This window comes from Poecile atricapillus, chromosome 27 (assembly GCF_030490865.1).
Source record: "Poecile atricapillus isolate bPoeAtr1 chromosome 27, bPoeAtr1.hap1, whole genome shotgun sequence".
NCBI classification, from domain to species: Eukaryota; Metazoa; Chordata; class Aves; order Passeriformes; family Paridae; genus Poecile; species Poecile atricapillus.
This window is the reverse complement of record NC_081275.1, coordinates 1,380,357-1,407,975: the sequence shown is the minus strand read 5'-3', so window position 1 is coordinate 1,407,975 and position 27,619 is coordinate 1,380,357. Positions and strand designations below refer to the sequence as shown.

The 27,619-nt window shown below is 54.4% G+C and overlaps 3 protein-coding genes across 5 annotated transcripts in view; 1 reads left to right on the top strand and 2 right to left on the bottom strand.

The window, feature by feature from the left end:
• Positions 1 to 144: 144 nt before the first annotated feature.
• On the bottom strand, positions 145 to 8,569 carry CBX1 (chromobox 1). 2 transcript variants are annotated; one of them, XM_058858034.1, is made up of 5 exons: positions 8,436 to 8,569; positions 5,322 to 5,494; positions 3,753 to 3,930; positions 2,664 to 2,758; positions 145 to 1,199 (listed from the first exon to the last, which is right to left on the bottom strand). In XM_058858034.1, exons 2-5 carry the CDS (start codon positions 5,459 to 5,461, stop codon positions 1,055 to 1,057), a joined length of 558 nt encoding a protein of 185 aa, XP_058714017.1. In that variant the 5' UTR covers positions 5,462 to 5,494; positions 8,436 to 8,569; the 3' UTR covers positions 145 to 1,054. The 2 variants fall into 2 exon arrangements, with proteins under 2 accessions (XP_058714017.1, XP_058714016.1); XM_058858033.1 differs by having other exon boundaries at positions 5,322 to 5,491.
• Positions 8,570 to 10,773: 2,204 nt separating this feature from the next.
• On the top strand, positions 10,774 to 17,776 carry SNX11 (sorting nexin 11). 2 transcript variants are annotated; one of them, XM_058858032.1, is made up of 7 exons: positions 10,774 to 10,841; positions 11,723 to 11,771; positions 13,072 to 13,158; positions 13,844 to 13,944; positions 14,176 to 14,274; positions 15,382 to 15,627; positions 16,771 to 17,776. In XM_058858032.1, the coding sequence occupies exons 2-7, from the start codon at positions 11,751 to 11,753 to the stop codon at positions 17,147 to 17,149; spliced, it is 933 nt and encodes a 310-aa protein (XP_058714015.1). In that variant the 5' UTR covers positions 10,774 to 10,841; positions 11,723 to 11,750; the 3' UTR covers positions 17,150 to 17,776. The 2 variants fall into 2 exon arrangements, with proteins under 2 accessions (XP_058714015.1, XP_058714014.1); XM_058858031.1 differs by lacking the exon at positions 10,774 to 10,841 and adding an exon at positions 10,931 to 11,178.
• Positions 17,777 to 19,366: 1,590 nt separating this feature from the next.
• SKAP1 (src kinase associated phosphoprotein 1) overlaps positions 19,367 to 27,619 on the bottom strand; it is an 80,424-nt gene continuing 72,171 nt past the window's right edge. The window contains exons 12-13 of the mRNA XM_058858030.1: positions 20,193 to 20,312; positions 19,367 to 19,656 (exon numbers count right to left, since the gene is read on the bottom strand). Coding sequence (XP_058714013.1) covers positions 20,214 to 20,312 — 99 coding nt within the window. The 3' untranslated portion in view covers positions 19,367 to 19,656; positions 20,193 to 20,213. The remainder of the gene's footprint in view (positions 19,657 to 20,192; positions 20,313 to 27,619) is intronic.

Sequence of the window (27,619 nt, the reverse complement as noted above, 5' to 3'; positions counted from 1 at the left end):
TTTTTCCCCCCAAAAATTTCCCCCTAAAAATCGCTCGAGGATCAGCTGCGGAGATTCCGGACATTCACAGTTTCAGTGGCTCTGGGATTTTCTCCTTTTTCTCCCCTTTTTTTTTTTTAAATCCATTGGAGTTTCTATCCTGAATTCAGGGTTTTGTTTTTTTTTGTTTTTTAGAAAAATTCCCCGAATTCAGGTTATTTAAAAAAAAAATAAAAATCAACCAAACCAAAAAAAAAAGCCCCCAAAAATCTGGAAAAGATCTGGGAATGTCATCACCAAATCTCATTTCTCTCCTTGATTAAAAGAGATGGAATTCCCCCTCCCCTCCAAAAAAAAAAAATCCCTCCCTCCCTTCCCAAAGGATAACACCGGGAAATAGCAAAAGAATAATTAAAAAAGAAAAAAAAAAAGAAAAGAAACAACAAAAAAAAAGGAAAATAAAAGGAAAATGGAAAAAAAAAAAATCCAAATCAAAAGACCTAGAGACATGCTACGCCTTAAAAATGGAGTTAACACTATTGGGAACGGGGCTGGGGGCTGCTGGGATGGGCTTTGGAAGGGAAGCAGGATCCATCTGCGTTCCCAATCCCAATCCCGATCCCGATCCCGATCCCGATCCCGATCCCCAGCCCGGCCATCCCGGCCAGTCCTTCACGGAAGGGGCTTTGAGACCCCTCCCTCCCCAGCCCCCAATTCCCACCCCATCCCAAAGTTTCCGTATCCCCCTCGACTCTCCCTCCCTCACCCCCCCCTCTCTATTCTCTCCCCCATGGAATCTGGAATTCCACGGGGTTCTGCTGGGAATAGGGAATTCCATGGGATTCTGCTGGGAATGGGGAATTCCATGGGATTCTGCTGGGAATGGGGAATTCCATGGGATTCTGCTTGGAATCTGGACACGGCAGGGAGCGGAGGAGCACAGAAACCGGGCTGGGGCTGGGGCTGGGGGGGCTCTTCCAAGGGCACCTCCAAACCCCCTCCTTTGCTCACAACCCCACAAAAAAGTTCGGATCTTCTTCCCAAAAAAAAAAAACCAGCCGGAAGGCCGCCGGGATTAGTTCTTGTCCTCCTTCTTGTCATCGTCCTCGGAGGGGTACGAGTGCCACGTCAGGCGCTCCTCGTAGAACGAGATCACCACCTGCGGACACTTGATGTTGGCCTCCTTGGCCGGCACCAGGTCGGCCTCGTCCGAGTTCTTCCTGCGGGGAGAGGAGAGGGAGGAATGGGGGATCAGGAGAATGGAATTCCTGAGGGGTTCTGGATGTTCCAGGGATCCCAAACCCAAACCCTGATCCTAAACCCAAACCCTGATCCCTAATCCTGACCCTGATCCCTAATCCTGACCCTGGTCCTTGGCCAGCACCAGGTCGGCCTCGTCCGAGTTCTTCCTGCGGGGAGAGGGAGGAATGGGGGATGAGAATGGAATTCCTGAAGGGTTCTGGATGTTCCAGGGATCCCAAACCCTGATCCCTAATCCTGACACTGATCCCTAATCCTGACCCTGACTCCTGATCCCTGATCCTTGGCCGGCACCAGGTTGGTCTTGTCCGAGTTCTTCCTGCGGGGAGAGGGAAAAGGAGGGATCAGGGAGCAGGAGAATGGAATTCCTGAGGAATTCTGGATGTTCCGGGGATCCCTGACCCACACCCTGACCCTGATCCCTGACCCTGACTCCTGATCCTGACCCTGATCCCTAATTCTGATCCTGATCCCAACCCTGATCCTTGGCCAGCACCAGGTTGGTCTTGTCCGAGTTCTTCCTGCGGGGAGAGGGAGGAATGGGGGATGAGAATGGAATTCCTGAAGGGTTCTGGATATTCCAGGGATCCCAAACCCAAACCCTGATCCCTAATCCTGACCCTGATCCCGACCCTGATCCTTGGCTGGCACCAGGTTGGTCTTGTCCGAGTTCTTCCTGCAGGGAGAGGGATAAGGAGGGATCAGGGAGCAGGAGAATGGAATTCCTGAGGGGTTCTGGATGTTCCAGGGATCCCTGACCCAAACCCTGATCCCTAATCCTCATCCCTAATCCTGATCCTGATCCTGACACTTGATGTTGGCCTCCTTGGCCGGCACCAGGTCGGCCTCGTCCAAGTTCTTCCTGCGGGGAGAGGGAGGAAAGGGGGATGAGGAGAATGGAATTCCTGAAGGGTTCTGGATGTTCCAGGGATCCCAAACCCAAACCCTGATCCCTAATCCTGACCCTAATTCTGATCCTGATCCCTGATCCCAACCCTGATCCTTGGCCAGCACCAGTTTGGTCTCGTCCGAGTTCTTCCTGCTAGGGGAGGAGAGGGAATCAGGGAGAGGGAAAAGGAGGGATCAGGGAGCAGGAGAATGGAATTCCTGAGGAATTCTGGATGTTCCAGGGATCCCTGACCATTCCCTGGGATCACAGCCTGATGTCCCCACCTGCCGGGAACCTCAGAAGGTTCCTCCTGATCCCTCTTTCCTCCAGGATCGACATTCCCAGCTCCCTCAGCCTCTCCAGGAGCTCCAAACCCTTCCCTGGCCACGCTCCATCCTCTCCATCCCCTCCCTGGAGCCCTGATCCCACCCAACCCCAGATCCCACGGAACGATCCAAGGGAAGGATGCAATGGAATGATCCTGGGAATGCTCCTGGGAATGAGGGAAGAGCTTCCAGCCCCCCCAGGGCCTCACCACTTCATCAGGAACATCAGCTCCCCGCTGGAATCTGTGGCTCCGATGATTCGCTCCGGCTCGAAGCCTCGGGCAAAGCCTCGCGGTTTCTCCGACTGGGAAAAGGGAGGAAATTCCAGGGGTGAATTCCCGGAGCGCCGTTCCTCTCCTCCTGGGAGGAGCAGGATGGAACTGCAGGGATGTGGGAATGATCCCGGGGCTGGGAAGGATCAGCTGGGGAAGGGAAGGAGCCAGGGAGAAACTGGGAAAGGGATGGAGGGACAGGAGACAGGGAATTGGTTCCGCTGGGAATGGACTGGGAATGGACTGGGAACAAACTGGGATTTTCCAGGATATTCTCTTCCTGCCCTGCTGAAATTCCTTGGGAACACCGGGATTTTCCTTGGGAACACCAGGATTTTCCCACCCAGGATTTTCTCTCCCTGCCCTCTTGGAGTTCCTTGGGAACACCGGGATTTTCCCTGGGATGGGAAATCCTTGGGAACACCAGGATTTTCCCTGGGATAGGAAATCCTTGGGAACACCAGGATTTTCCCTGGGATAGGAAATCCTTGGGAACACCAGGATTTTTCCCTGGGATGGGAAATCCTTGGGAACACCAGGATTTTCCCTGGGATGGGAAATCCTTGGGAACACCAGGATTTTTCCCTGGGATGGGAAATCCTTGGGAACACCAGGATTTTTCCCTGGGATGGGAAATCCTTGGGAACACCAGGATTTTCCCTGGGATGGGAAATCCTTGGCAACACCAGGATTTTCCCTGGGATAGGAAATCCTTGGGAACACCGGGATTTTCCCTGGGATGGGAAATCCTTGGGAACACCAGGATTTTCCCTGGGATAGGAAATCCTTGGGAACACCAGGATTTTTCCCTGGGATGGGAAATCCTTGGAAACACTGGATTTTCCCACTTTTCCCTCCCTGCTCTGCTGGAATTCCTTGTCAACCCTGCGATTTTCCCACTTTTCCCTCCCTCCTCCTTCCCAACCCTCCACAAAAACCCCCTGAAACGCCCCAAAAAAACAAAACCCCTTTTCCCAGGGATATTTTTTTCCCTCTTGGAATCCTTTTTCCTGGATCCATCCTCACCTCTTCCTTCTTTTTCTTTGGCTTGCTCTCCTCCCCTTTGTCCTCCGTGTCCGACTCGGCCTTGCGCTTGCTGCCCTCGGATTTCTCGCTCTCGTGGGCGGTTTTCTGGGATTGCAGGAATTCCGCGATCAGATCCGGGCAGTCCAGGTTCTCCTCGGGCTCCCAGGTGTTGTCCTCGCTGACGGGAAATGACAAATCCCAGGTTTTTCCCACTCTGGTTTTTGCGGGAAGAGCCCGGATTTGGGATCGGGGAGGGGATTCCCGGGGGCGCGTTCCTGGATCCCGAAATCTCCGGGGTCGTTCTGTTCCCGGGGCGGGAGAATCTGGGATTCCAGCAAAAACTCCGGAAAATCCCAACAGTGGTGGTTGGGAAATCCCTGGATTCAGGGCTGGGAAAAGTCTTGGATTCAGGGCTGGGAAATCCATGGATTCAGGGCTGGGAAATCCATGGATTCAGGGCTGGGAAATCCTTGGATTCAGGGCTGGGAAATCCTTGGATTCACAGCAAGGAAATCCCTGGATTCACAGCAAGGAAATCCATGGATTCAGGGCTGGGAAAAGTCTTGGATTCAGAGCTGGGAAATCCCTGGATTCAGGGCTGGGAAAACTCTTGGATTCAGGGCTGGGAAATCCATGGATTCAGAGCTGGGAAATCCCTGGATTCACAGCAAGGAAATCCATGGATTCAGGGCTGGGAAAAGTGTTGGATTCATAGCAAGGAAATCCCCAGATGCAGGGCTGGGAAATCCATGGATTCAGGGCCGGGAAAAGTCTTGGATTCAGGGCTGGGAAATCCATGGATTCAGAGCTGAGAAATCCCTGGATTCACAGCAAGGAAATCCCTGGATTCAGGGCTGGGAAAACTCTTGGATTCACAGCAAGGAAATCCCTTGATTCAGGGCTGGGAAATCCCTGGATTCAGGGCTGGGAAAAGTCTTGGATTCATAGCAAGGAAATCCCCGGATTCAGGGCTGGGAAAACTCTTGGATTCAGGGCTGGGAAAAGTGTTGGATTCAGAGCTGGGAAATCCCTGGATTCAGGGCTGGGAAATCCTTGGATTCACAGCAAGGAAATCCCTGGATTCACAGCAAGGAAATCCATGGATTCAGGGCTGGGAAAACTCTTGGATTCAGGGCTGGGAAATCCATGGATTCAGAGACGGGAAATCCCTGGATTCACAGCAAGGAAATCCCTTGATTCAGGGTTGGGAAATCCATGGATTTTCTCTCCCTCCCTGCTTGGGATGGCAAATCCTTGGGAACACCACAACCTCCCAGGATTTTCTACCCCTGCCACCCTGGAATTCCTTGGGCACAGCAGGAATTCCTTGGGCACAGCAGGAATTCCTTGGGCACAGCAGGAATTCCCTTGGGCACACCAGGATTTTCCAGCATTTTCTCTCCCTCCCCGCTTGGGATGAGAATCCCTTAGACCCCCCAAAAACTTCCCCCGGTCACCCCAGGATTTCCCAGGATTTCCCAGCAGCCAGGAATCCCTCTCACAGCCCGAGATTTCCCGAGATTCCCCCGCGGTTTTCCCGGGAAAGGCGCGGATCCGGGCGGGACTCACTCGGAGAATCCCTTCCACTTGAGCAGATATTCCACCTTGCCCTTGACCACGCGCCGGTCCAGAACCTTCTCCACCACGTACTCCTCCTCCTCCTCCTCCAGCACCTCTTCCACCTTTTTCTTGTTCTGCTTTTTTCCCATTGTGCCGGCCAGCTTCTCCGCTTGCCCGGGCTGCTGCGCCAGGAAAAAAAAAATGGGAATTAAAAAAACCCCGGGATCAACCCGAGAATTCCGCCTGGGAGCTCCCCCCGAGCGAAAATTGGGATTTTTTTTGTGTAATTTCACGGGAATTTTTTAGCTAAAAGCTGCCCCAGGTTTTGGTTTTGTTCCCAAGGTTTTGCTGAGCTCCCCTTGGGGAAGTGGGAATTTTTCTCTCCCTGTTTTGTTTGGGATGGGAAATCCTCAGGGATGTTGGGGTTTTCCTGGTTTTTTCTCCCTGCGCTGCCTGGGATGGGAATTCTGTGGGAAAAGTGGGATTTTTGGGAATTCTATGAACTCCAATTCCCTTGGCTGTTTATCCCAATGAAATCCAGGGCGCATTCCCGGATCCCGAATTTTCTGGGGTCGTTCTGTTCCCAGGGCAGGAGAATCTGGGATTCCAGAGCTGCTCAGGGAAGCAAAAACTCCGGAAAATCCCAACAGCAGTGCTTGGGAAATCCCTGGATTCAGGGCTGGGAAAAGTCTTGGATTCAGGGCTGGGAAATCCATGGATTCAGAGCCTGAAAATCCCTGCATTCAAGGCTTGGAAATCCATGGATTCAAGGCTGGAAAAACTCTGGATCCAGAGCCAGGAAAACTCTGGATTCTGAGCATTTTGGGGTCCACTTTTCCCAGATTCCCACAAGGAATTCCCAAAGGATGGAGGGGCTGCATTCCAAGCCCATTCCCAGTTTTTTCAGGCATTTCCTGGGGGCTGGAGCAGCCCCAGCTGAATTCCATGGATTCCAGCATCCCGAGCCCCACCCTCCCCTCTCAATTTCCGGAGGATTTTTGGGATTTATCCCTAATTCTCCCCACATTTCCAGCCTCTTCCACAGCAAAACCTGGAATTATCCCGCCAAATTCCCACTTTTTCACCCCTGGGACCCCTCAGTTTTATAGGAGCCACTTCCAGACCCATCCCTGGGTTCCCCCATCCACATTCCAGGAGTTTCCCACCCAAAATTCCCGGCACAACCCCAAGCCATTCCTAACTCCAAATCCTATTTTTTCCTGGGAAAAGCTTTCCCAGGCACACAAATCCCCGCTGGGATTCCCAAATTTCCAGCAGGATTCCCCCAAAACAGCTCCCGCTGCTTCCCGGCACATTCCCGATCCAGCTCCGCCCCCAATTCCTGAATTCCTCTCCCAAGGAGCTCTCCCAAGCCCGGATTCCCGGGATTTTTCCAGCTTCCCGCCAAAAGTTGTCGCTTGTCCCTCCCCGATCCTGCTCCTTCCCCGGATTCCCGCTTTTCCATGGAGATCCCCTTCCTCTCATTCCAAGGGGTTTTTAAAGCCCTGTCCCCCAAAATCCCACTTTTCCTCTCACAAATCCCACTTTTCCCTCACAAATCCCACTTTTCCTCTCACAAATCCCACTTTTCCCTCACAAATCCCACTTTTTCTCCCCCTCAAATCCCACTTTTCCCTCACAAATCCCACTTTTCCCTCACAAATCCCACTTTTTCTCCCCCTCAAATCCCACTTTCCCCCCTCTCAAATTCCCTTTTCCCACCCCCAAAATCCCTTTTTTCTCCTGCACAAATTCCACTTTTTCCCCCCAAACTCACTTCCACGCCGCAGTTTCCTGTTTTCCTTCCTCTCTCTCCTCTCTCCATGGGATCTCCCCCACCCCAAAACCCCAAAATTCCAGAATCCCAAACTCCTGGACCCCAAAACTCAAATCCCAAAATTCCAGAGTCCCAGACCTCCCTTTCCCCCTGTGCAGCTCCTTTTTGGGGGGCACCCCCAGAACCCAAATCCCAACATTCCTGACATCCCATCCCACTTCTCCCCATCCCAAAACCCCCAAACCAATCCTACATCGACCCCCAGCACCCCAAATCCATCCCTGACCCCAAATCCATCCTGACCCCAAATCCATCCTGACCCCAAATCTATCCTGACCCCAAATCCATCCTGACCCCAGCCCCAAATCCATCCCTGACCCCAAATCTATCCTGACCTCAGCCCCAAATCCATCCTGACCCCAAATCCAACCTGACCTCAGCCCCAAATCTACCCTGACCCCAAATCCATCCTGACCCCAGCCCCAAATCTATCCTGACCCCAAATCCAACCTGACCCCAAATCTATCCTGACCCCAAATCCATCCTGACCCCAGCCCCAAATCCATCCCTATACTGACCCCAGACCTAAATCCATCTCACTGACCCCAGACCTAAATCCATCCCCTCACTGACCCCATCCCCAAATCGCTCCCCTCACTGATCCCATCTCCTCACTGACCCCAGCCCCAAATCCATCCCCTCACTGACCCCAGCCCCAAATCCATCCCTGCCCTGACTCCAGCCCCAAATCCATCCCTTCACTGACCCCAGCCCCAAATCGCTCCCTATACTGATCCCAGCCCAAAATCCATCCCTGACCCCAAATCCAAACTGACCCCAGCCCCAAATCACTGCCTATACTGACCCCAGCCCCAAATCCATCCCCTCACTGACCCCATCCCCAAATCCCTGCACTGACCCCAAATCCCCTCCCTGACCCCAGCCCCAAATCGCTCCCCTCACTGTTCCCATCCCCTCACTGACCCCAAATCCCCTCACTGATCCCAGCCCCAAATCCCCTCACTGACCCCAGCCCCAAATCCCCTCACTGACCCCAGCCCCAAATCTTCTCCCTGATCCCATCTCCTCACTGACCCCATCCCCAAACCCCTCCCTGCACCGACCCCAGCCTCAAACCCCTCACCGACCCCAAACCCCTCCCTGACCCCATCCCCCTTCCCCCTCCCCGCCCCCCCAACCCCCCCCTCTCCCCCCCTTTCCCCCCCTCCCCTCCCCCATCTCCCCTCAGCACCTCCCCTCCCCCCACGGCCGCCCCGCCCCCCTTCGCCCCCCTCAGCACCGGCCCCCCCCGCCCCCCCGCCGCCGCCGCGCGCGCTCCCGCTGACCTGGGCCAGCCCCGCCGCCGGTGTCCGAGGGAAGGGCCGCGGGGGCGCGCTCGGGGGTCGGGGGGGCCCGGGCCTGGCCGCGCTCCGTCCGCCGCCCTGAACAAAAGAGCCCGGCCAGCGCCGCTGCCCGCCGCGCGCACCGCGCCTGCGCCGCGCCCGCGCGGGGCACGCCGGGAGGTGTAGTCAGCACCGCCGGTGAACCGCAGTGTGTTTCGCTGGGTGCCGCGGGGTGTGATGGGAGGTGTAGTCCGCGCGGAACGGCGGGTGCGCGTGCGCGCGGGGCGCGCCGGGAGGTGTAGTCCGCCGCGCTCGCGGGGCTTGATGGGAGGTGTAGTCCGTGGGGGGGGGGGGGGGTGGTGCTGCCCCTCCCTTCCGCCCCGCCGCTAATTAAATAATTAAATACTGCTTAAGTTAAGTATGTGAAAAACGAGGTTCGCATCATTTTTATAGGATTTAAAAGTTTAATAAAAAAGACAATTAGAAGAAAAAAATAAAGTATACAAATACAGCTGGGTGTCTCTGCATTCACCTCACTGACAAAGGATTGTCCCTTAAAAACAGAACCCTGCTCCATATCCATAAATTCTCATACATATTCATAAATTCTCACACATATTCACACATTCCTCTTAGGATCTTTGGTGTTCTTCTGTTCAGTTTTCTCTTGCCCCCTTCCCAATAGATGAATCCTCTTGGTGCCATTGAGATTTACATTCCCTGATACCAGAAATGCAATAAATTCCTCCCCCAGAGCTCTGCTCACTGCTGTCTTCATCTGGATAAGAGAGTTTACAAATGCAGGAGTTCTCCAGCTATTTTTTTTCCCCTCAGTCTTTGGGTTATACAAACAAAAGCAGTTTTTATTTTAATACTACGCCATAGCCTAACATACATGTATTATACCACTATTTCTAAATTTCATCAATAACAGAAATGAAAAAAACTAAATACAACAAAAGTTTCTCATTCTTAAACACATAGCATTCATTTTAATGAATATAAACATATAAACAACAATATAAAATGTATCCATAACAAGCAGATGGTGAAATGGGTTAATTAGATGGTGAAATGGGTAAATTAGATGGTGAAATGGGTAAATTAGATGGTGAAATGGGTTAATTAGATGGTGAAATCGGTTAATTAGATGGTGAAATCGGTTAATTAGATGGTTTAATGGCGGCAAAGAACTCGCGGGTGTTCGAGTTTAAGCTGTGCCCCAAAAGCGCCTTGTCCATCAGGGCAGAGCCCCAGGGGAAGGCTCCTGCTCATGGTTTCCATAAATAATTTATCCAGGGAATCTTGGGATCCTCCAGGCTGGAAAAGCCCTCAGGATGGCCAAGCCCAGCAGCGTTGTGTCACCACCGGCCGTGTCCCCAAGTGCCACTTCCAGGGGTTTTTGGGGATTGGGGACAGCCAGCAGCAGCCTGGGCAGCTGTGCCGGTGTTGTAATTCCCTTTCCATGGAATTTCCCTTTCCATGGAATTTCCATTTCCATGGAGAAATTCCTGCTGATGTAAAGCTGAGGCTGTTCCCTCTCCTCCTGTCCCAGCCCGACCTTCGGCTGCGCCCTCTCTCAGGGATTTGTGGTGATCCAGAAGGTTCCTCCTGATCCCTCTTTTCTCCAGGATCAACATTCCCAGCTCCTTTAGCTGCTCCAAACCCTTCTCTGACCCTGATGGAGATCCAGAATGTTCCCACCGATCCCTCTTTTCTCCAGGATCAACATTCCCAGCTCCCTCAGCCTCTCCAGGAGCTCCAAACCCTTCCCTGTCCCTGGTGCAGATCCAGAAGGTTCCCCCTGATCCCTCTTTTCTCCAGGATCAACATTCCCACTCCCTCAGCTCCTCCAGGAGCTCCAAACCCTTCTCTGACCCTGATGGAGATCCAGAAGGTTCCTTCTGATCCCTCTTTTCTCCAGGATCGACATTCCCCGCTCCTTTAGCTGCTCCAAACCCTTCCCAGGCCCTGATGGAGATCCAGAAAGTTCCCCCTGATCCCTCTTTTCTCCAGGATCGACATTCCCAGCTCCCTCAGCCTCTCCAGGAGCTCCAAACCCTTCTCTGTCCCTTGTGAAGATCCAGAAGGTTCCCACCGATCCCTCTTTTCTCCAGGATCGACATTCCCAGCTCCTTTAGCTGCTCCAAACCCTTCTCTGACCCTGATGGAGATCCAGAAGGTTCCTCCTGATCCCCCTTTTCTCCAGGATCGACATTCCCAGCTCCCTCAGCTCCTCCAGGAGCTCCAAACCCTTCCTTGTCCCTCCCTGTCCCCAAAGGGGGTGTGGTCCCCACAGGTGTCCGAACTACAACTCCCATCATGCCCCGCACCGGAACTTCCGGTCCCGCCCGCGCTATAAAAGCGCGCGCCGCCGCCGCCGCTTAAAGGGGCCGCGCGCTGTGCGAGGTGAGGGGGCCCTGAGGGGAGGGGACAGATTTGGGGGTCCCGGTGTCCCCTCGGGGGGGTCCCGGTGTCCCCTCGGGGGGGTCCCGGTGTCCCCTGGGGGGGTCCCGGTGTCCCCAAACCTCCCGCGAGGAGGGGGCGGCGCTGGGCTGGGCCTCAGCCCCGGCCGCGGCCTCTCCCGGCCCGGGGCTCGCCCTCAGCTCCGATCCCATTCCCAAACTTTTCCTTCCCTGGAATTCGGGAATTCGGCAGCGTGGGAATAGAATAAATTGGGATTTATTCCCGCTTTTCCCTGCTTTTCCCTGGGTTTTGGGACTCGTTGTGGACATCCCTAGGAAGGGTAAAGGTGTTGGGATGAGGATCCTAAAAAAGCGACTTCCAGCCTCTTAGAGGCGGCTGTGTCCAAGGAAAATAGGGGATAAATGGGATTTATTAATCAGGAATCCACCAGCGACAAGGAAAATCAGGAAGTAAATGGGATTCATTCCGGTTTTTCTGTTTCTGGAGGGTTTTCCCGTGGATGGAAAAGAGGATTTCTGCTGTTCCAGGGGGTTGGGAAAGGTTTTTAGGGATGGATCGGGATAAAAAAGAGCCTGGGATAAGCAGGAATAAAAATCCCTGGCAGGAATTTCCCTGGAATTCTCTCCTGGAACATCAATCCCAGGCAGGGGAGAGGCAGCAGAGCCTTGGAAAATCCCCAATTTCAGGGAAACCACCCCAAACCGGGAATCCCAGATTTAATCGAGGCTTGTCCCCACATTCCAGGGATTTCCAGTATTCCCAAAAGCTGCGGCATCCCAGAATTCTGGGGGATGCAGAATCCATGGAAAACAAGGATTTCTCTTTCTCAATCCCATTTTTGTTTGTTTTTTTTTTCTTCCCAGATGTTTCCCGCTGGGCTCTGGCTCTAGGATGTTGGAGAACCGAGAGGAAGTGAGGAGCTTTCCTGGTTTATTCCCAAATTCGGGAATTTGGGCCGGTTGGAATTCTTGGGAATTCCATTTCCATGGGAGTCCATGGGGCTGAACCCAGGGGTGGCTGGGAATGGGAATAAGAATGGAAATGGGAATGGGAATGGGAATGGGAGTGGGAATGGGAATAAGAATGGGAATGGGAATGGGAATGGGAACGGGAATGGGAATAAGAATGGGAATGGGAATGGGAATAAGAATGGGAATGGGAATGGGAATAAGAATGGGAATGGGAATGGAAATGGGAATGGGAATAAGAATGGAAATGGGAATAAGAATGGGAATGGGAGTGGGAATGGGAATGGGAATGGGACTGGGAATGGGAGTGGGAATGGGACTGGGAATGTTTGGAGGTATCTGTGCCATCCTCAGAAAGTTGGGAAAGCAGGAATGGGGTGAATCCCAGTTTTTGGAGCTCTCCAGTCCCGTTCTTGGGAAGCTGGAAAATCAGGGATGGGGGTAGATCCCCGTTCCCGGAGCCCCTGCTCCCATTCCCGTTCCCATTCCCGCTCCCATTCCTGTTCCCATTCCCATTCCCCCATTCCCATTCCCGTTCCTGTTCCCATTCCATTCCCATTCCTGTTCCCGTTCCCATTCCCCCATTCCCGTTCCCATTCCCGTTCCCATTCCCGCTCCCATTCCCATCCCCATTCCCGTTCCCATTCCCGTTCCCGTTCCCATTCCCATTCCCCCATTCCCATCCCCATTCCCGTTCCTGTTCCCATTCCCATTCCTGTTCCCATTCCCGTTCCCATTCCCATCCCCATTCCCGTTCCCTTTCCCATTCCCGTTCCTGTTCCCATTCCTGTTCCCGTTCCCATTCCTGTTCCTGTTCCCGTTCCCATTCCCATTCCCGTTCCCATTCCCCCATTCCCGTTCCCTTTCCCGTTCCCATTCCTGTTCCCATTCCCTTTCCCATTCCCCCATCCCCATTCCCGTTCCCCCATTCCCATCCCCACTCCCGTTCCCATTCCCGTTCCCATCCCCATCCCCATTCCCATTCCCATTCCCCCATTCCCGTTCCCGTTCCCATTCCCATTCCATTCCCATTCCCATTCCCATTCCTGTTCCTGTTCCCGTTCCCCCATTCCCATTCCCATTCCCATTCCCCCACTCCCATTCCCTTTCCCATTCCCCCATCCCCATCCCCATTCCCATTCCCGCTCCCATTCCCATTCCCGCTCCCATTCCCATTCCCATTCCCGTTCCCGTTCCCATTCCCATTCCCATTCCCATTCCCGTTCCCATTCCCGTTCCCACAGGAGCTGACCACAGTGCGGGTGCAGGATCCCCGCGTGCAGAACGAGGGCTCCTGGAATTCCTACGTGGATTACAAGATCTTCCTGCACGTGAGCCGGGATCGGGGCTGGGATGGGAATATCCCCCTTTTCCAGCCCCGCCGGGGGCTCCACAGCGGGATTGTCCCGAGGGGAATCCTCGGGATCGCGCCCGGATCCGGCATCCAGGGGATCCCGCAGGGACTGAGATCCTGAGCCTCCATCCCACAGAGAATTCCCATGGAATTCCCATCCTGAATCCTCAGGGACTGAGATCCTGAGCCTCCATCCCACAGAGAATTCCCACGGAGAATTCCCATGGAATTCCCATCCTGGATCCTCAGGGATTGAGATCCTGAGCCTCCATCCCACGGAGAATTCCCACAGAGAATTCCCATCCTGGATCCTCAGGGACTGAGATCCTGAGCCTCCATCCCACAGAGAATTCCCACAGAGAATTCCCATCCTGGATCCTCAGGGACTGAGATCCTGAGCCTCCATCCCACAGAGAATTCCCATCCTGGATCCTCAGATCCAGCCCCTCAATCCCATGGAGAATTCCCATCCTGGATCCTCAGGGACCAGATCCAACCCCTTGATCCCACAGAAAATTCCCAGGGCTGATTCGATTCCCATGGACAGTTCCCAGGGATAATTCCCAGGGATAATTCCCATGGACAGTTCCCATGGACAGTTCCCATGGATAATTCCCATGGATAAATTCCCTGGATAATTCCCGTTCCGGGGATTTTTCCAGACCAACAGCAAGGCCTTCACTGCCAAGACCTCGTGTGTGCGGCGCCGCTACCGGGAATTCGTGTGGCTGAGGAGGCAGCTCCAGAGGAACGCCGGATTGGTGTGAGAATTCCTGGGATGCAACCCCAAATCCCAAATCCTGAACCCCAAATCCCAAACTCCAACCTCAAATCCAAACCCCAAATCCCAAACTCCAACCTCAAATCCCAAACCCCAAATCCCAAACTGTCCCCAAATCCCGAACTCCAACCCCAAACCCCGAATCCCAGACTCAAACCCCAAATCCCAGTCCCCAAATCCCAAACCCTGAACTCCAAACCCCAAATCCCGCAGGCCGGTCCCGGAGCTGCCGGGAAAATCCGCGTTTTTCCTGGGAAGCGCCGATGAATTCATCGAGAGGCGGCGGCTGGGCCTGCAGCGCTTCCTGGAGAGGTGGGAGCGGGGTCTGGGGTGTGGGATTTGGGGTCTGGGGATTTGGAGATTGGGATTTGGGGTTTGGGGTTTGTTTGGGGTCTGGGGTTTGGGATTTGAGGATTTGGAGATTGGGGTTTGGGGTCTGGGGTCTGGGTTTGGGGTGTGGGATTTGTGGTTTGGGATTTGGGGTTTGGGGTCTGCATTTGGGATTTGGGGTTTTGGGGTTTTGGAGATTGGGATTTGTGGTTTGGGATTTGGGGTCTGGGTTTGGGATTTGGGATTTGGGGTCTGCGTTTGGGATTTGGGGTTTTGGGGTTTTGGAGATTGGAATTTGTGGTTTGGGATTTGGGATCTGGGTTTGGGATTTGGGGTTTTGGGGTTTTGGAGATTGGGATTTGTGGTTTGGGATTTGGGATTTGGGGTCTGGGTTTGGGATTTGGGGTTTGGGGGTTTGGGAGATTTGGAGGTTGGGATTTGGGGTGTGGGAAAGGCTGAGCGGAGGGGACAGTGCCCAGGGGTGGCTGAGGTGACAGTGGAGGGCTGCGTGACGCTGGTGACCGTGCCAGCAGGGCCAGCAGGGTGACAGCAGGGTGACAGCAGGGTGACAGCAGGGTGACAGCAGGGTGACAGCAGGGTGACGTGTCCCCGTGTCCCCAGGGTGACATGTCCCCGTGTCCCCATGACCCCGTGTCCCCGTGTCCCCAGGGTGACATGGCCCCATGTCCCTGTGGTGACGTGTCCCTGTGTCCCCATGACCCCGTGTCCCTGTGTCCCCAGGGTGACATGGCCCCGTGTCCCTGTGGTGACGTGTCCCCATGTCCCCATGTCCCCAGGGTGCCGTGTCCCCGTGTCCCCGTGGTGACGTGTCCCCGTGTCCCCAGGGTGATGTGCCCCATGTCCCCAGGGTGCCGTGTCCCTGTGTCCCCATGTCCCCAGGGTGCTGCAGAGCGCCGTGTCCCTGTAGGGTGACAGCAGGGTGACAGCAGGGTGACAGCAGGGTGACAGCAGGGTGACGTGTCCCCGTGTGTGTCCCCAGGGTGCTGCAGAGCTCAGTGTCCCTGCAGGGTGACAGCAGGGTGACAGCAGGGTGACAGCAGGGTGACGTGTCCCCGTGTGTGTCCCCAGGGTGCTGCAGAGCGCCGTGCTGCTCTCCGACAGCCGCCTGCACCTGTTCCTGCAGAGCCAGCTGCCCCCGGCCGCCATCGAGGCCTGCGTGCAGGGCCGGGCGCCGCTCTCGGTGACACAGGCCATCGTGTGCCACGCGCGGGGACAGCGCGGGGACAGCGCGGGGCTGGCCTGGGGACAGCGCGGGGACAGCGCGGGGCTGGCCTGGGGACAGCGCGGGGACAGCGCGGCCATGCCCGGAGCCAGGTAACGACATCAGGGGCGTCCCGGCTGGGACTGTGGGACAGGGACAGGAGGAGCAGCCCGGGAATTCCCGGCTCGTTCCTTTGGATCCTGGGAATTCCCGGCCCCTTCCTGTTGATCCCGGGAATTCCCAGCCCCTCCCTGCGGATCCCAAGAATTCCGAGCTCCTTCCTGCAGATCCCGGGAATTCCTGGCTCCTTCCTGTTGATCCCGGGAATTCCCTGCTCCTTCCTGCAAATCCCGGGAATTCCGGGCTCCTTCTTGCGGATCCCAGGACATTCCCAGCCCCTCCCTTCGGATCCCAGGAATTCCTGGCTCCTTCCTGCAGATCCCGGGAATTCCCAGCCTCTTCCTGTGGATCCCGGGAATTCCTGGCTCCTTCCTGTAGATCCCACAAATTCCCAGCCTCTTCCTGTGGATCCCAGGACATTCCCAGCCCCTCCCTGTGGATCCCAGGACATTCCCAGCCCCTCCATTCGGATCCCGGGAATTCCCGGCTCCTTCCTGTTGATCCTGGGAATTCCCGGCTCCTCCCTGCGGATCCCGGGAATTCCCAGCCCCTCCTTGTTGATCCCGGGAATTCCCAGCTCCTTCCTGCAAATCCCAGGAATTCCGGGCTCCTCCCTGCGGATCCTGGGAATTCCCAGCCTGTTCCTGTGGATCCCGGGAATTCCTGGCTCCTTCCTGTAGATCCCACAAATTCCCAGCCTCTTCCTGTGGATCCCAGGACATTCCCAGCCCCTCCATTTGGATCCCGGGAATTCCCGGCTCCTTCCTGTTGATCCCGGGAATTCCCAGCCTCTCCCTGCCAATCCCGGGAATTCCCGGCTCCTCCCTGTTGATCCCGGGAATTCCCAGCTCCTTCCTGCGAATCCTAGGACATTCCCAGCTCCTTCCTGTGGATCCCGGGAATTCCCAGCCCCTCCCTTCGGATCCCAGGAATTCCTGGCTCCTTCCTGCAGATCCCGGGAATTCCCAGCTCCTTCCTGCGGATACTGGGAATTCCCAGCTCCTCCTTGTGGATCCCGGGCCAGGGAGGCTGGAATATCCCTGGGATTGGAATTCCCCCTTTCCCAGCCCCGCTGCTCCCGCTGGGATGGAGATCCGGACATTCCCTGGATCCCTTTTCCCGCTCTCTTTTCCCAGCTGGGCCGGGCTGGGAAGCGCCCAGGGCTGCCCGGGGAGCTTTTCCGACTGGAGTGACTTCGGCATGGACGAGGCGCGGCCGGAGAGCCCCGAGTGTCCGGCCGGACACGGAGTGACCCCTCTGGAGAGCCCGGAGTGTCCAGCTGGACACGGAGTGACCCCTCTGGAGAGCCCCGAGTGTCCGGCCGGACACGGAGTGACCCCTCTGGAGAGCCCGGAGTGTCCGGCTGGACACGGAGTGACCCCTCTGGAGAGCCCGGAGTGTCCGGCCGGACACGGAGTGACCCCTCTGGAGAGCCCGGAGTGTCCGGCTGGACACGGAGTGACCCCTCTGGAGAGCCCCGAGGAGTCCCAGGATGTCCGGCCGGACGCGGAATGACCACTCTGGAGAGCCTGGAATTCCCGTCTGGACACGGAGTGACCCCTCTGGAGATCCCAGAATTCCCAGAAATCCCAGCTGGACATGCAGTGACCCCTCTGGAGAGCCTGGAATTCCCGGCTGGACACGGAGTGACCCCTCTGGAGAGCGCAGCATTCCCAGAATTCCCGGGAATTCCAGGAATTCCAGACACCCTCAGGCCCCGCAGCCCTCGCTGGGAGAGGGATCAGCGCGGAGCCCCGGGATGGACGGGCTGGGAGCGCTGGGAATGCGGCTCCAGTGGAGATTCCCGATATTCCCGATATTCCCTGGCATTCCCTGGTATCCCCGGGTATTCCCAGCACTGTTTTCCTTGCTCTGCTCCTGCTTCCAAACCCTCTGGAATTCCCAAACCGGGACAACCCGAGCCAAGCTTCCCGCCGGGAAAAGGGAGGGATGGGGCTGGAATTTGTGTCCCCCCTTCCCGCTGGGGCTTTTCCAGGGATTTTTGGGAAAAGCGGGAGCAGCTCGGGGTGGGGTTGGTGCCTCCCCCTCCTTCAGCACGGGGTGTGGGCAGGAAATAAAAAACAATAAAAATGGAAATAAAATTAAATGAATTAAAATCCTTGGAATTAAAGCGGAGCTGGAGGAGGCTGTGCCGGGGGGAGCCGGGAATTCCGGGATTGAGGGAATTTGGGAATGCCGGGAGGGGTTCAGGGCTCCAGGCGCGGCTGCGATTGGCTGAGCTCCTCGTGAATATTCATGAGCGCTCATTAATATTCATGAGCGTGCCGTGAGGGGAGATAATCCAGGGATCTGCTGGGAATCCAGGGATCTGCTGGGAATACATGGATCTGACCCAAATCCTGGGATCTGACCCGAATCCATGGATCTGATCCGAAACCTGGGATCTGATCCCAGCCTGGGGATCCGCTCCCGAGGAATTTGAGCTGAGTTTGGGGAATATCAGAGGGATCTGGGCCCAGTTTGGGAATCCAGAGGCATTTGGGAATATTTTTTGGGAATTCCGGAGGGACTGGAGCCCTTCCACCATGGAGCGGCCCCGCAGCAAGTGCGGGAGGGGAGGGAGACCAGGAAAAGCAGGAAAAGCAGGAAAAGCAGGAAAAGTGGGAGGAGGATGAGCTGGATTCGCCCTCACAGCAAAGGGGCCGATCATTCCCGATCATTCCCGATCATTCCCGAACATTCCCGATCATTCCTGATCATTCCTGATCATTCCCGATCATTCCCGACCATTCCCGATCATTCCCGATCATTCCTGATCATTCCCGATCATTCCTGGCCATTCCTGATCATTCCCGATCATTCCCGATCATTCCCAATCATTCCCGATCATTCCCGATCATTCCTGGCCATTCCCAATCATTCCAGATCATTCCCGACCATTCCCGACCATTCCCGATCATTCCTGAACATTCCCGACCATTCCCGATCATTCCAGATCATTCCTGATCATTCCCAATCATTCCTGATCATTCCTGATCATTCCTGATCATTCCTGATCATTCCCGAACATTCCCGAACATTCCAGATCATTCCCGGCCATTCCCGATCATTCCTGATAATTCCTGATCATTCCCGATCATTCCTGATCATTCCCGATCATTCCTGATCATTCCCGATCATTCCTGATCATTCCCGAACATTCCCGACCATTCCCAATAATTCCCGGCCATTCCCGATAATTCCCGGCCATTCCCGATCATTCCTGATCATTCCTGGCCATTCCCGATCATTCCTGATCATTCCCGAACATTCCCGATTATTCCCGACCATTCCCGACCATTCCCGACCATTCCCGGCCATTCCCGATCATTCCTGATCATTCCCGATCATTCCTGATCATTCCCAATCATTCCTGATCATTCCCAATCATTCCTGGCCATTCCCGACCATTCCCGACCATTCCCGATCATTCCCGATAATTCCCGATCATTCCCGATCATTCCCGGCCATTCCCGATAATTCCTGATCATTCCCGAACATTCCTGATCATTCCCAATAATTCCTGATCATTCCAGATCATTCCCGATCATTCCTGATCATTCCTGATCATTCCAGATCATTCCCGATCATTCCTGATAATTCCTGATCATTCCTGATCATTCCTGATCATTCCTGATCATTCCCGAACATTCCCGATCATTCCCGATCATTCCCGAACATTCCTGATCATTCCCAGCCATTCCCGATCATTCCCAGAGGAATTTTTTTGGAGAGGAAAAAGGGATTTATTGAGGGAGAGCACCTGGATTTGGGATTTCCAGGGAATTTGGGATTGAGGCAAGAAAAGCGGGATAATGAGGGCGGGAGATCTCCGGGGAATTCGGGATTTTTTGGGAAGAGCGGGATGCGTGCCTCAGTTTCCCCATGGAATGGCTCCAGGAGGGGTTTTTGGGATAAATCCGCTCGGTGCCAGCGCCGTGGGGGCTCTGCCGCGTGAATCCCATGGGATTTGTGGGATCTGTGGGATTTGGGATCCAGGGAATGCCGCGGGCTGCCACCGCCTGCTCCAGGGAAAACGGGACGTGGAGACCGCGGGGATGGATCCGTCCCCAAATCCCAAATCCGCACCCCAAATCCCAGATCCCAAACCCCAAATCCCAAACCTGACCTCAAACCCCAAACCTAGACCCCAAATCCCGCATCCCAAACCCCAAACCTGACCCCAAATCCCAGATCCCAAATCCCAAACCTGACCCCAAATCCCAGATCCCAAACCCCAAATCCCAAACCTGACCCTAAACCCCAAACCTGAAACCTGACCCCAAATCCCAACCCCAAAACCCAGTCCCCAAATCCCAAACCCCAAACCTGAACCCAAACCCCAAATCCCAAACCCCAAACCTGAACCCAAATCCCAAACCCCAAATCCCAAATCCCAAACCCCAAACCTGAACCCAAATCCCAAATCCCAAACCCCAACCCCAACCCCAAACCTGAACCCAAACCCCAAACCCCAAACCCCAAACCCCAAACCCCAACCCCAAACCCCAACCCAAACCCCAAATCCCAAACCCCAAACCCCAACCCCTCCCCTCACCTCTCCGTCTCCGTGTCCCGGTCACTCCTCCAGCTCGAAGGCCGGCGTCAGGAATTCCCTCGGGACGATCCCGATTTCCCGGCCGAGCTCCCCGACCCACCAACCATAGCCGGGATATTCCTGTGGGACCGGGATTGGGGTCAGGCCTCCAGATCCCGCAGAAACACCCCAAATCCCACAGAAACACCCCAAATCCCACAGAAACATATCCAAAATCCCACAGAAACACCCCAAATCCCACAGAAACACCCCAAATCCTGCAAAAGTACCCCAAATCCCACAGAAACACCCCAAATCCCACTAAAATACCCCAAATCCCACAGAAATACCCCAAATCCTGCAAAAACATATCCAAAATCCCACAGAAACACCTCAAATCCCACAGAAACACCCCAAATCCTGTAAAAATACCCCAAATCCCACAGAAACACCCCAAATCCTGCAAAAATACCCTAAATCCTGTAAAAATAACCCAAATATCACAAAAAATATACAAAATCCCACTAAAATACCCCAAATCCCACAGAAATGCCCCAAATCCCACAGAAACACCCCAAATCCCACAGAAACGCCCCAAATCCCACTGAAATACCCCAAATCCCACAGAAACACCCCAAATCCCACAGAAACACCCCAAATCCCACAGAAACGCCCCAAATCCCACAGAAATGCCCCAAATCCCACAGAAACACCCCAAATCCCAGAGAAATACCCCAAATCCTGCAAAAACATATCCAAAATCCCACAGAAACACCCCAAATCCCACAGAAACACCCCAAAACCTGCAAAAATACCCCAAATCCTGCAAAAATAACCCAAATCCCACAAAAAATATACAAAATCCCACTAAAATACCCCAAATCCCACAGAAATACCCCAAATCCTGCAAAAATACCTGGAATCCCACAAAAATCCCACAAAAATCCCACAGAAATCTCCCAAATCTCAAAGAAATACTCAAAATCCCACCAAAAAATCCCATATCCCGCAAAAAATTCCCCAAATCCCATGAAAATACCCCAAATCCCTCAGAAATTCCCCAAATCCCATAAAAAATTCCCCAAATCCCATGAAAAGACCCCAAATCCCGCAGAAATCCCCCAAATCCCTTGGCCACTCCGCCAATCCTAATCCCAATTTAAAACCCACCAAAAAAATTCCTTCTCTGCTGAATCCTGGGATAAATTTTGGGATAAATCTCGGGATAAACCTCGGGATAAATCCCGGGATTTTTCAGTATCCAAAAGGAAAAAAAATCCCAATTTAAGGAAAAAAACCCCAAATTTATCCCAAAACCCCTCGGACCGAGCGGTGCCTCGGCTGCTCTCACAATCCCAATTTAAAACTGAGGAAAAAATTCCTTTTTTTGCTGAATCCTGGGATAAATTTTGGGCTAAATCCCGGGATTTTTGGGCATCCAAAGGGATGGGAATAAAAAAATCCCAATTTATCCCTAAAACCCAAATTTATCCCAAAACCCCTCGGGCCGAGCCGCACTGCTCTTGCAATCCCAATTTAAAACTGAGAAAAAAATTCCTTTTTTTGCTGAGTTCCGGGATAAATCCTGGAATAAATCCCAGGATTTTTCAGTATCCAGATGGAAAAAAAATCCCAATTTATCCCAAACCCCAAATTTATCCCAAAACCCCTCGGACCAAGCGGCGCCTCGGCTGCTCTCGCAATCCCAATTTAAAACTGAGGAAAAAATTCCTTTTTTGCTGAATTCCGGGATAAATTTTGGGATAAATCCCGGGATTTTTGGGCATCCTTAGGGACGGGATAACCCCGTGGTCGGGGAGGATGAAAAGCTCGTTAAAGGCGCTCGGTGCTGCCAAACGGCCTCGCGCAGATGTTCGTTAATTACGTTAATTTCCATGGGATCGTTAACGCCGAGCCCGGCCGGACTCTGCTGCGCTCCTTCCCGGAATTCCCGGATTTTGGGAAGCGGGAGAGGAGGAGGAGGAAGAGGAGGAGGAAGAGGAGGAGGAGGAGGAGGAGGAGGAGGAGGAGGAGGAGGAGGAGGAGGAGGAGGAGGAGGAGGAGGAATGGGATTTGTTGGGATTTGTTGGGATTTGTTGGGATTTGGTTCGTTAAGGTCTTAACGAGGGCTCGGCTGCGCTGGGATTGGGGATCGGGAGGGGTTTTATGGGAAAAGGGATTCCGGGAGGAAAAGGGGATGGGAAGGGCTGGATGCGTGCCTCAGTTTCCCCATGGAATGGGGAGAGCACTGGGAAGAGGAGCGGCGTCCTCCCCATTCCCAGGAATCAGCAGGAATTGGGAAATTTGGAATCTGGTGACTTTTTGGGGGTTGGGAATTTGGATTTGGGGTCACCAAATCCATCTCCCCATTCCCAGGAATCGGCAGGAATCGGGAAATTGGGAACGAGGTGACTTTTCAAGGTTGGGAATTTGGATTTGGGGATCACCAAATCCATCTCCCCATTCCCAGGAATCAGGAAATTGGGAATCTGGTGCCTCTTCAGGGTTGGGAATTTGGATTTGGGGTCACCACAATTGTGTCCTTCCCATCCCGGGAATTCCCAAACTGGGAATCCCAAAGCAGGATCCGCGTGTCCAGCAGGATCCATCCGATCCCAGCAGGATCCACGTGTCCCATCCCACCGGGATCCACACTTCCCAGGGATCCGGGGTTTATCCAATCCACGATTCCCATAAAAACACCGAACTGGGAATCCGGGATTTATCCAATCCACGATTCCCATAAAAACCAAACCAGGAAATCTGGGGTTTACCCAATCCAAGATTCCCATAAAAACCCAACCAAGAATCCAGGATTTGTCCAATCCATGATTCCCACAAAAACACTGAACCAGGGATGAATCCAGGATTAGTCCCATTCAGAATTCCCATAAAAATCAAACCAGGAATCCAGGATTTTTCCAGTTCACGATTCCCATAAAAACCTTGAACTGGGAATCCAGGGTTTATCCAATCCATGATTCCCATAAAAACACCGAACCAGGGATGAATCCAGGATTAGTCCAATTCAGAATTCCCATAAAAACCCAACCAGGAATCTGGGATTTATCCAATTTTTTCCACCCCTCCGGAGGGACCCCCGGGGGCGACTCCGGGGCACGATCTCCATCCCTGGATCCCGGCCAAGGCTCCGTGGTTGATTCCGCGGCCGGGGAAATGTTTCATCATCTGCCGGCGCAGCTGCTCCACCGCAGCCTCGCGGTGCCGGTGACGCTCCCCTAAATCACCGGGAGCGGTGATCCCAGAGCTCCCGGTGCTCCCCTAAATCATCGCTCCCGGTGATCCCGGTGCTCCCGGTGATCCCGGTGATCCCGGTGCTCCCCTAAATCACCACTCCCGGTGATCCCCTAAATCACCGCTCCCGGTGCTCCCGGTGATCCCGGTGTTCCCCTAAATCACCGCTCCCGGTGATCCCGGTGTTCCCCTAAATCACCGCTCCCGGTGCTCCCGGTGATCCCGGTGTTCCCCTAAATCACCGCTCCCGGTGATCCCGGTGTTCCCCTAAATCACCGCTCCCAGTGCTCCCGGTGATCCCGGTGATCCCAGAGCTCCCGGCACTCCCCTAAATCACCGCTCCCGGTGCTCCCGGTGTTCCCGGTGCTCCTGGCGCTCCCAGAGCTCCCAGTGTTCCCGGTGACCCCGGTGCTGCCCTAAATCACCACTCCCGGTGCTCCCGGTGCTCCCCTAAATCATCGCTCCCGGTGTTCCCGGTGCTCCCAGAGCTCCCGGTGCTCCCCTAAATCACCGCTCCCGGTGATCCCGGCACTCCCGGTGCTCCTGGTGTTCCCGGTGCTCCCCTAAATCACTGCTCCTGGTGCTTCAAGTCTTCCCGGTGCTCCTGGAGCTCCCGGTGCTCCTGGTGCTCCCCTAAATCGCCGCTCCCGGTGCTCCCGGTGTTCCCGGTGCTCCCGGCGCTCCCAGTGCTCCCGGTGTTCCCGGTGACCCCGGTGCTCCCGGTGCTCCCCTAAATCACCGCTCCCGGCGCTCCTGGTGCTCCCGGTGTTCCTGGTGCTCCCGGCGCTCCCAGAGCACCCGGTGTTCCCGGTGACCCTGGTGTTCCCGGTGCTCCCCTAAATCACCGCTCCCGCTCCCCTCCCGGTGCTCCCGGTGATCCCGGTGCTCCCGGCGCTCCCAGTGCTCCCCTAAATCACCACTCCTGCTCCCCTCCCGGTGTTCCCGGAGCTCCCGGTGACCCCGGTGTTCCCGGCGCTCCCGGTGCTCCCAGTGCTCCCCAAAATCACCGCTCCCACTCCCCTCCCGGTGTTCCCGGTGCTCCCGGGACTCCCGGAGCTCCCGGTGTTCCCGGTGTTCCCGGTGTTCCCGGCGCTCCCGGCGCTCCGGTTCATCCCGAGGGCAGCCGCTGCCGGGGCACGGCCGAGGGATGGGAACCGTTCCCGGGAATTTGGGGGTTCTGGGATCATCGGGTTGTGGGGAGAGAGGAGGGGAAGGAATGGAAGTGAAAATGAAATGAAATTAAAATTAAAATAAGAGTGAAAATAAGAATAAAAATAAGAATTAAAATAAGAATAAGAATAAATATAAGGATAAGAATAAGAATAAAAATAAAATAAAAATAAAAGTAAGAATAAAAAAATAAAATAAAATAAAAAAATAAAAAAAATACAATACAATAAAATAGAATAAAATAAAATACTTGTGGGAAGTTGCTGGGAGGGTTTGGGGGTTCAGGAATGTCGGATTTGGGGCTCAGGAGGATCCGGGGGTCCCGAGGGGCTTTGGGGGTTCAGGGATACCGGGACTGGGGGAAAATGTGCAGGAATTGGGGTGAAACTGCCGGAATCGGGGCTGAACCTCCCAAAATCGGAGTGCAGCTCCCAAAATCGGGGTGAACCTGCCGGTATTTGTGGAAAACGTGCAGGAATCAGGACTGAACCTCCCGAAATCGGGGCTGAACCTGCCGGAATGTGGCGAAAACGCGCAGGAATCGGGGCTGAACCCCCCAAAATCGGGGCTGAACCCCGCAAAATTAGGACTGAACCTCCCAAAATCAGGACTGAACCACCCCAAAATGGAGGCTGAACCTCCGAAAATCGGAGTGCAGCTCCCAAAATTGGGGTGAACCTGCCGGAATTTGTGGAAAACGTGCAGGAATCAGGACCGAACCTCCCGAAATCGGGACTGAACCCCGCAAAATCGGGGCTGAACCTCCCAAAATCGGGACTGAACCCCGCAAAATCGGGGCTGAACCTCCCAAAATCGGGGCTGAACCTCCCAAAATCGGGGCTGAACCTGCCGGAATGTGGCGAAAACGCGCAGGAATCTTGGCTGAACCTCCCAAAATCAGGGCTGAACCTCCAAAAATCGGGACTGAACCCCGCAAAATTAGGACTGAACCTCCCGAAATCGGGGCTGAACCCCCCAAAATCAGGACTGAACCTCCCAGAATTTGTGGAAAACGTGCAGGAATCAGGACTGAACCTCCCAAAATTGGGGCTGAACCTCGCAAAATCGGGGCTGAACCTCCCAAAATTGGGGCTGAACCTCCCAAAATCGGGGCTGAACCTCCCAAAATCAGGACTAAACCCCCCAAAATCAGGACTGAACCTCCCAAAATCGGGGTTGAACCCCCCAATATCAGGGCTGAACCTCCAAAAATCGGGACTGAACCTCCCAAAATCAGGGCTGAACCTCCAAAAATCGGGACTGAACCCCCCAAAATCAGGGCTGAACCTCCCGAAATCAGGACTGAACCCCCCCAAAATCGGGACTGAACCTCCCAGAATTTGTGGAAAACACGCAGGAATCAGGACTGAACCTTCCAAAATCGGGACTGAACCTCCCAAAATCGGGACTGAACCCCCCAGAATCGGGGCTGAACCCCCCAAAATCGCCGCCGCACCTCCCAAAATCAGGACTAAACCCCCCAAAATCGCCGCCGCACCTCCCAAAATCGCCGTCCCCCTCCCTCCAGCCGTCCCCCCCCGCACCCCGGTGCTCTCCCCCGCATCCCCCGGAGCATCTCTCGCTCCCGCCGCCGTTACCGGGGGAACCGAGCCCGGCCCGGCCCGGGCTCCACCTGCGGCCCGCGGGGTCAGCGCGGGGCCGGCGGAATTAATGAAGGCGCCGCTAATGAGGCGGCGGCGGCTGCTGCTCTCCCCCATCCCCAGAGCTCATTACGGGCCGCAATTAACGCCGCGGCACCGGCAGATATTTAAATCTCTTTTATTTTTTTAATTTTTTTTTGGTTGAAATTAGCATTTTAATAACGCCGCTGCGGAGCGGGGAGGGAGAAGAAAGCGAAAATCGCCCGTTTTTCACCGGGAAAAAGTTGCCGGGTTTAATGGTGGAGATGTTGGGGAGAGAGGAGGGGGAAATAATGAACATTTCCCGTCCTCCCAGCGGGGGGAAAAAAAAGGGGAGGAAAATGAAATGAAGGGAAATAAAAAAGCGGGAGGGGTTTGGATTTGGTTCCTGGAGCGGAATTCGCTCCGAGGGTTTGGGGTTTAAAGTCTGATGGAGCTGAGGGGAGGGTTTGGGATAATTCCCGAATCCCGAATTGCCGGAGGAAGGAGCGGGATGAGGATTTGGGAGCGGAAAGAGGCGGGTGGGGGATGGATCCAAAAATCCCATGGAAAATCGGGTGAAAATTGCGATTAAAAAGAAATAAAAAAATCTGATTAAAAAAAAAAATCCCGTCTAAAAATTCCGATTAAAAATCTGGTCCAAGAGATCCCAAATCCCATCAAAAATGCCGTAAAAAATTCCGATTAAAAAGCCCATCGGAAAAATCTGATCCCAAATCCCATCCAAAAAAAATCTGATCCCAAATCCGATCAGAATTCCCATCAGGAATCCGATCAAAATTCCTGTTAAAAATCCCATCAAAAATCTCTTTCCAGACAAAACCCCGGGGTCGCTTCCCCCTCCAAATTCCCAGAGATTCCCTGGATTTGGGGCAGGGAAAGGGGGTGAGGGGCCGGCCTGGGATGGGATCGGGAATGGGGACGCAGCTCAATTTTCCAGGGAATTCCAGAACCGCCCCTTTGCTTCCTGGATTTTTGGGAAAATCCCAATCCCGGGTGGTTCCTTCCAGCGGGATCCCTGCTCTGGGAATTTGGGATCCCAGGGGTTGGGAATTTGGGATCCCAGGGATTGGGAATTTGGGATCCCAGGGATTGGGAATTCAGGATCCCAGGGGTTGGGAATTCGGGATCCCAGGGATTGGGAATTTGGGATCCCAGGACTTGGGAATTTGGGATCCCAGGGGTTGGGAATTTGGGATCCCAGCGATTGGGAATTCAGGATCCCAGGGATTGGGAATTTGGGATCCCAGTGATTGGGAATTCGGGATCCCAGGGATTGGGAATCTGGGATCTCAGGGATTGGGAATTCGGGATCCCAGGGATTGGGAATTCGGGATCCCAGGGACTGGGAATTTGGGATCCCAGGGATTGGGAATTTGGGAT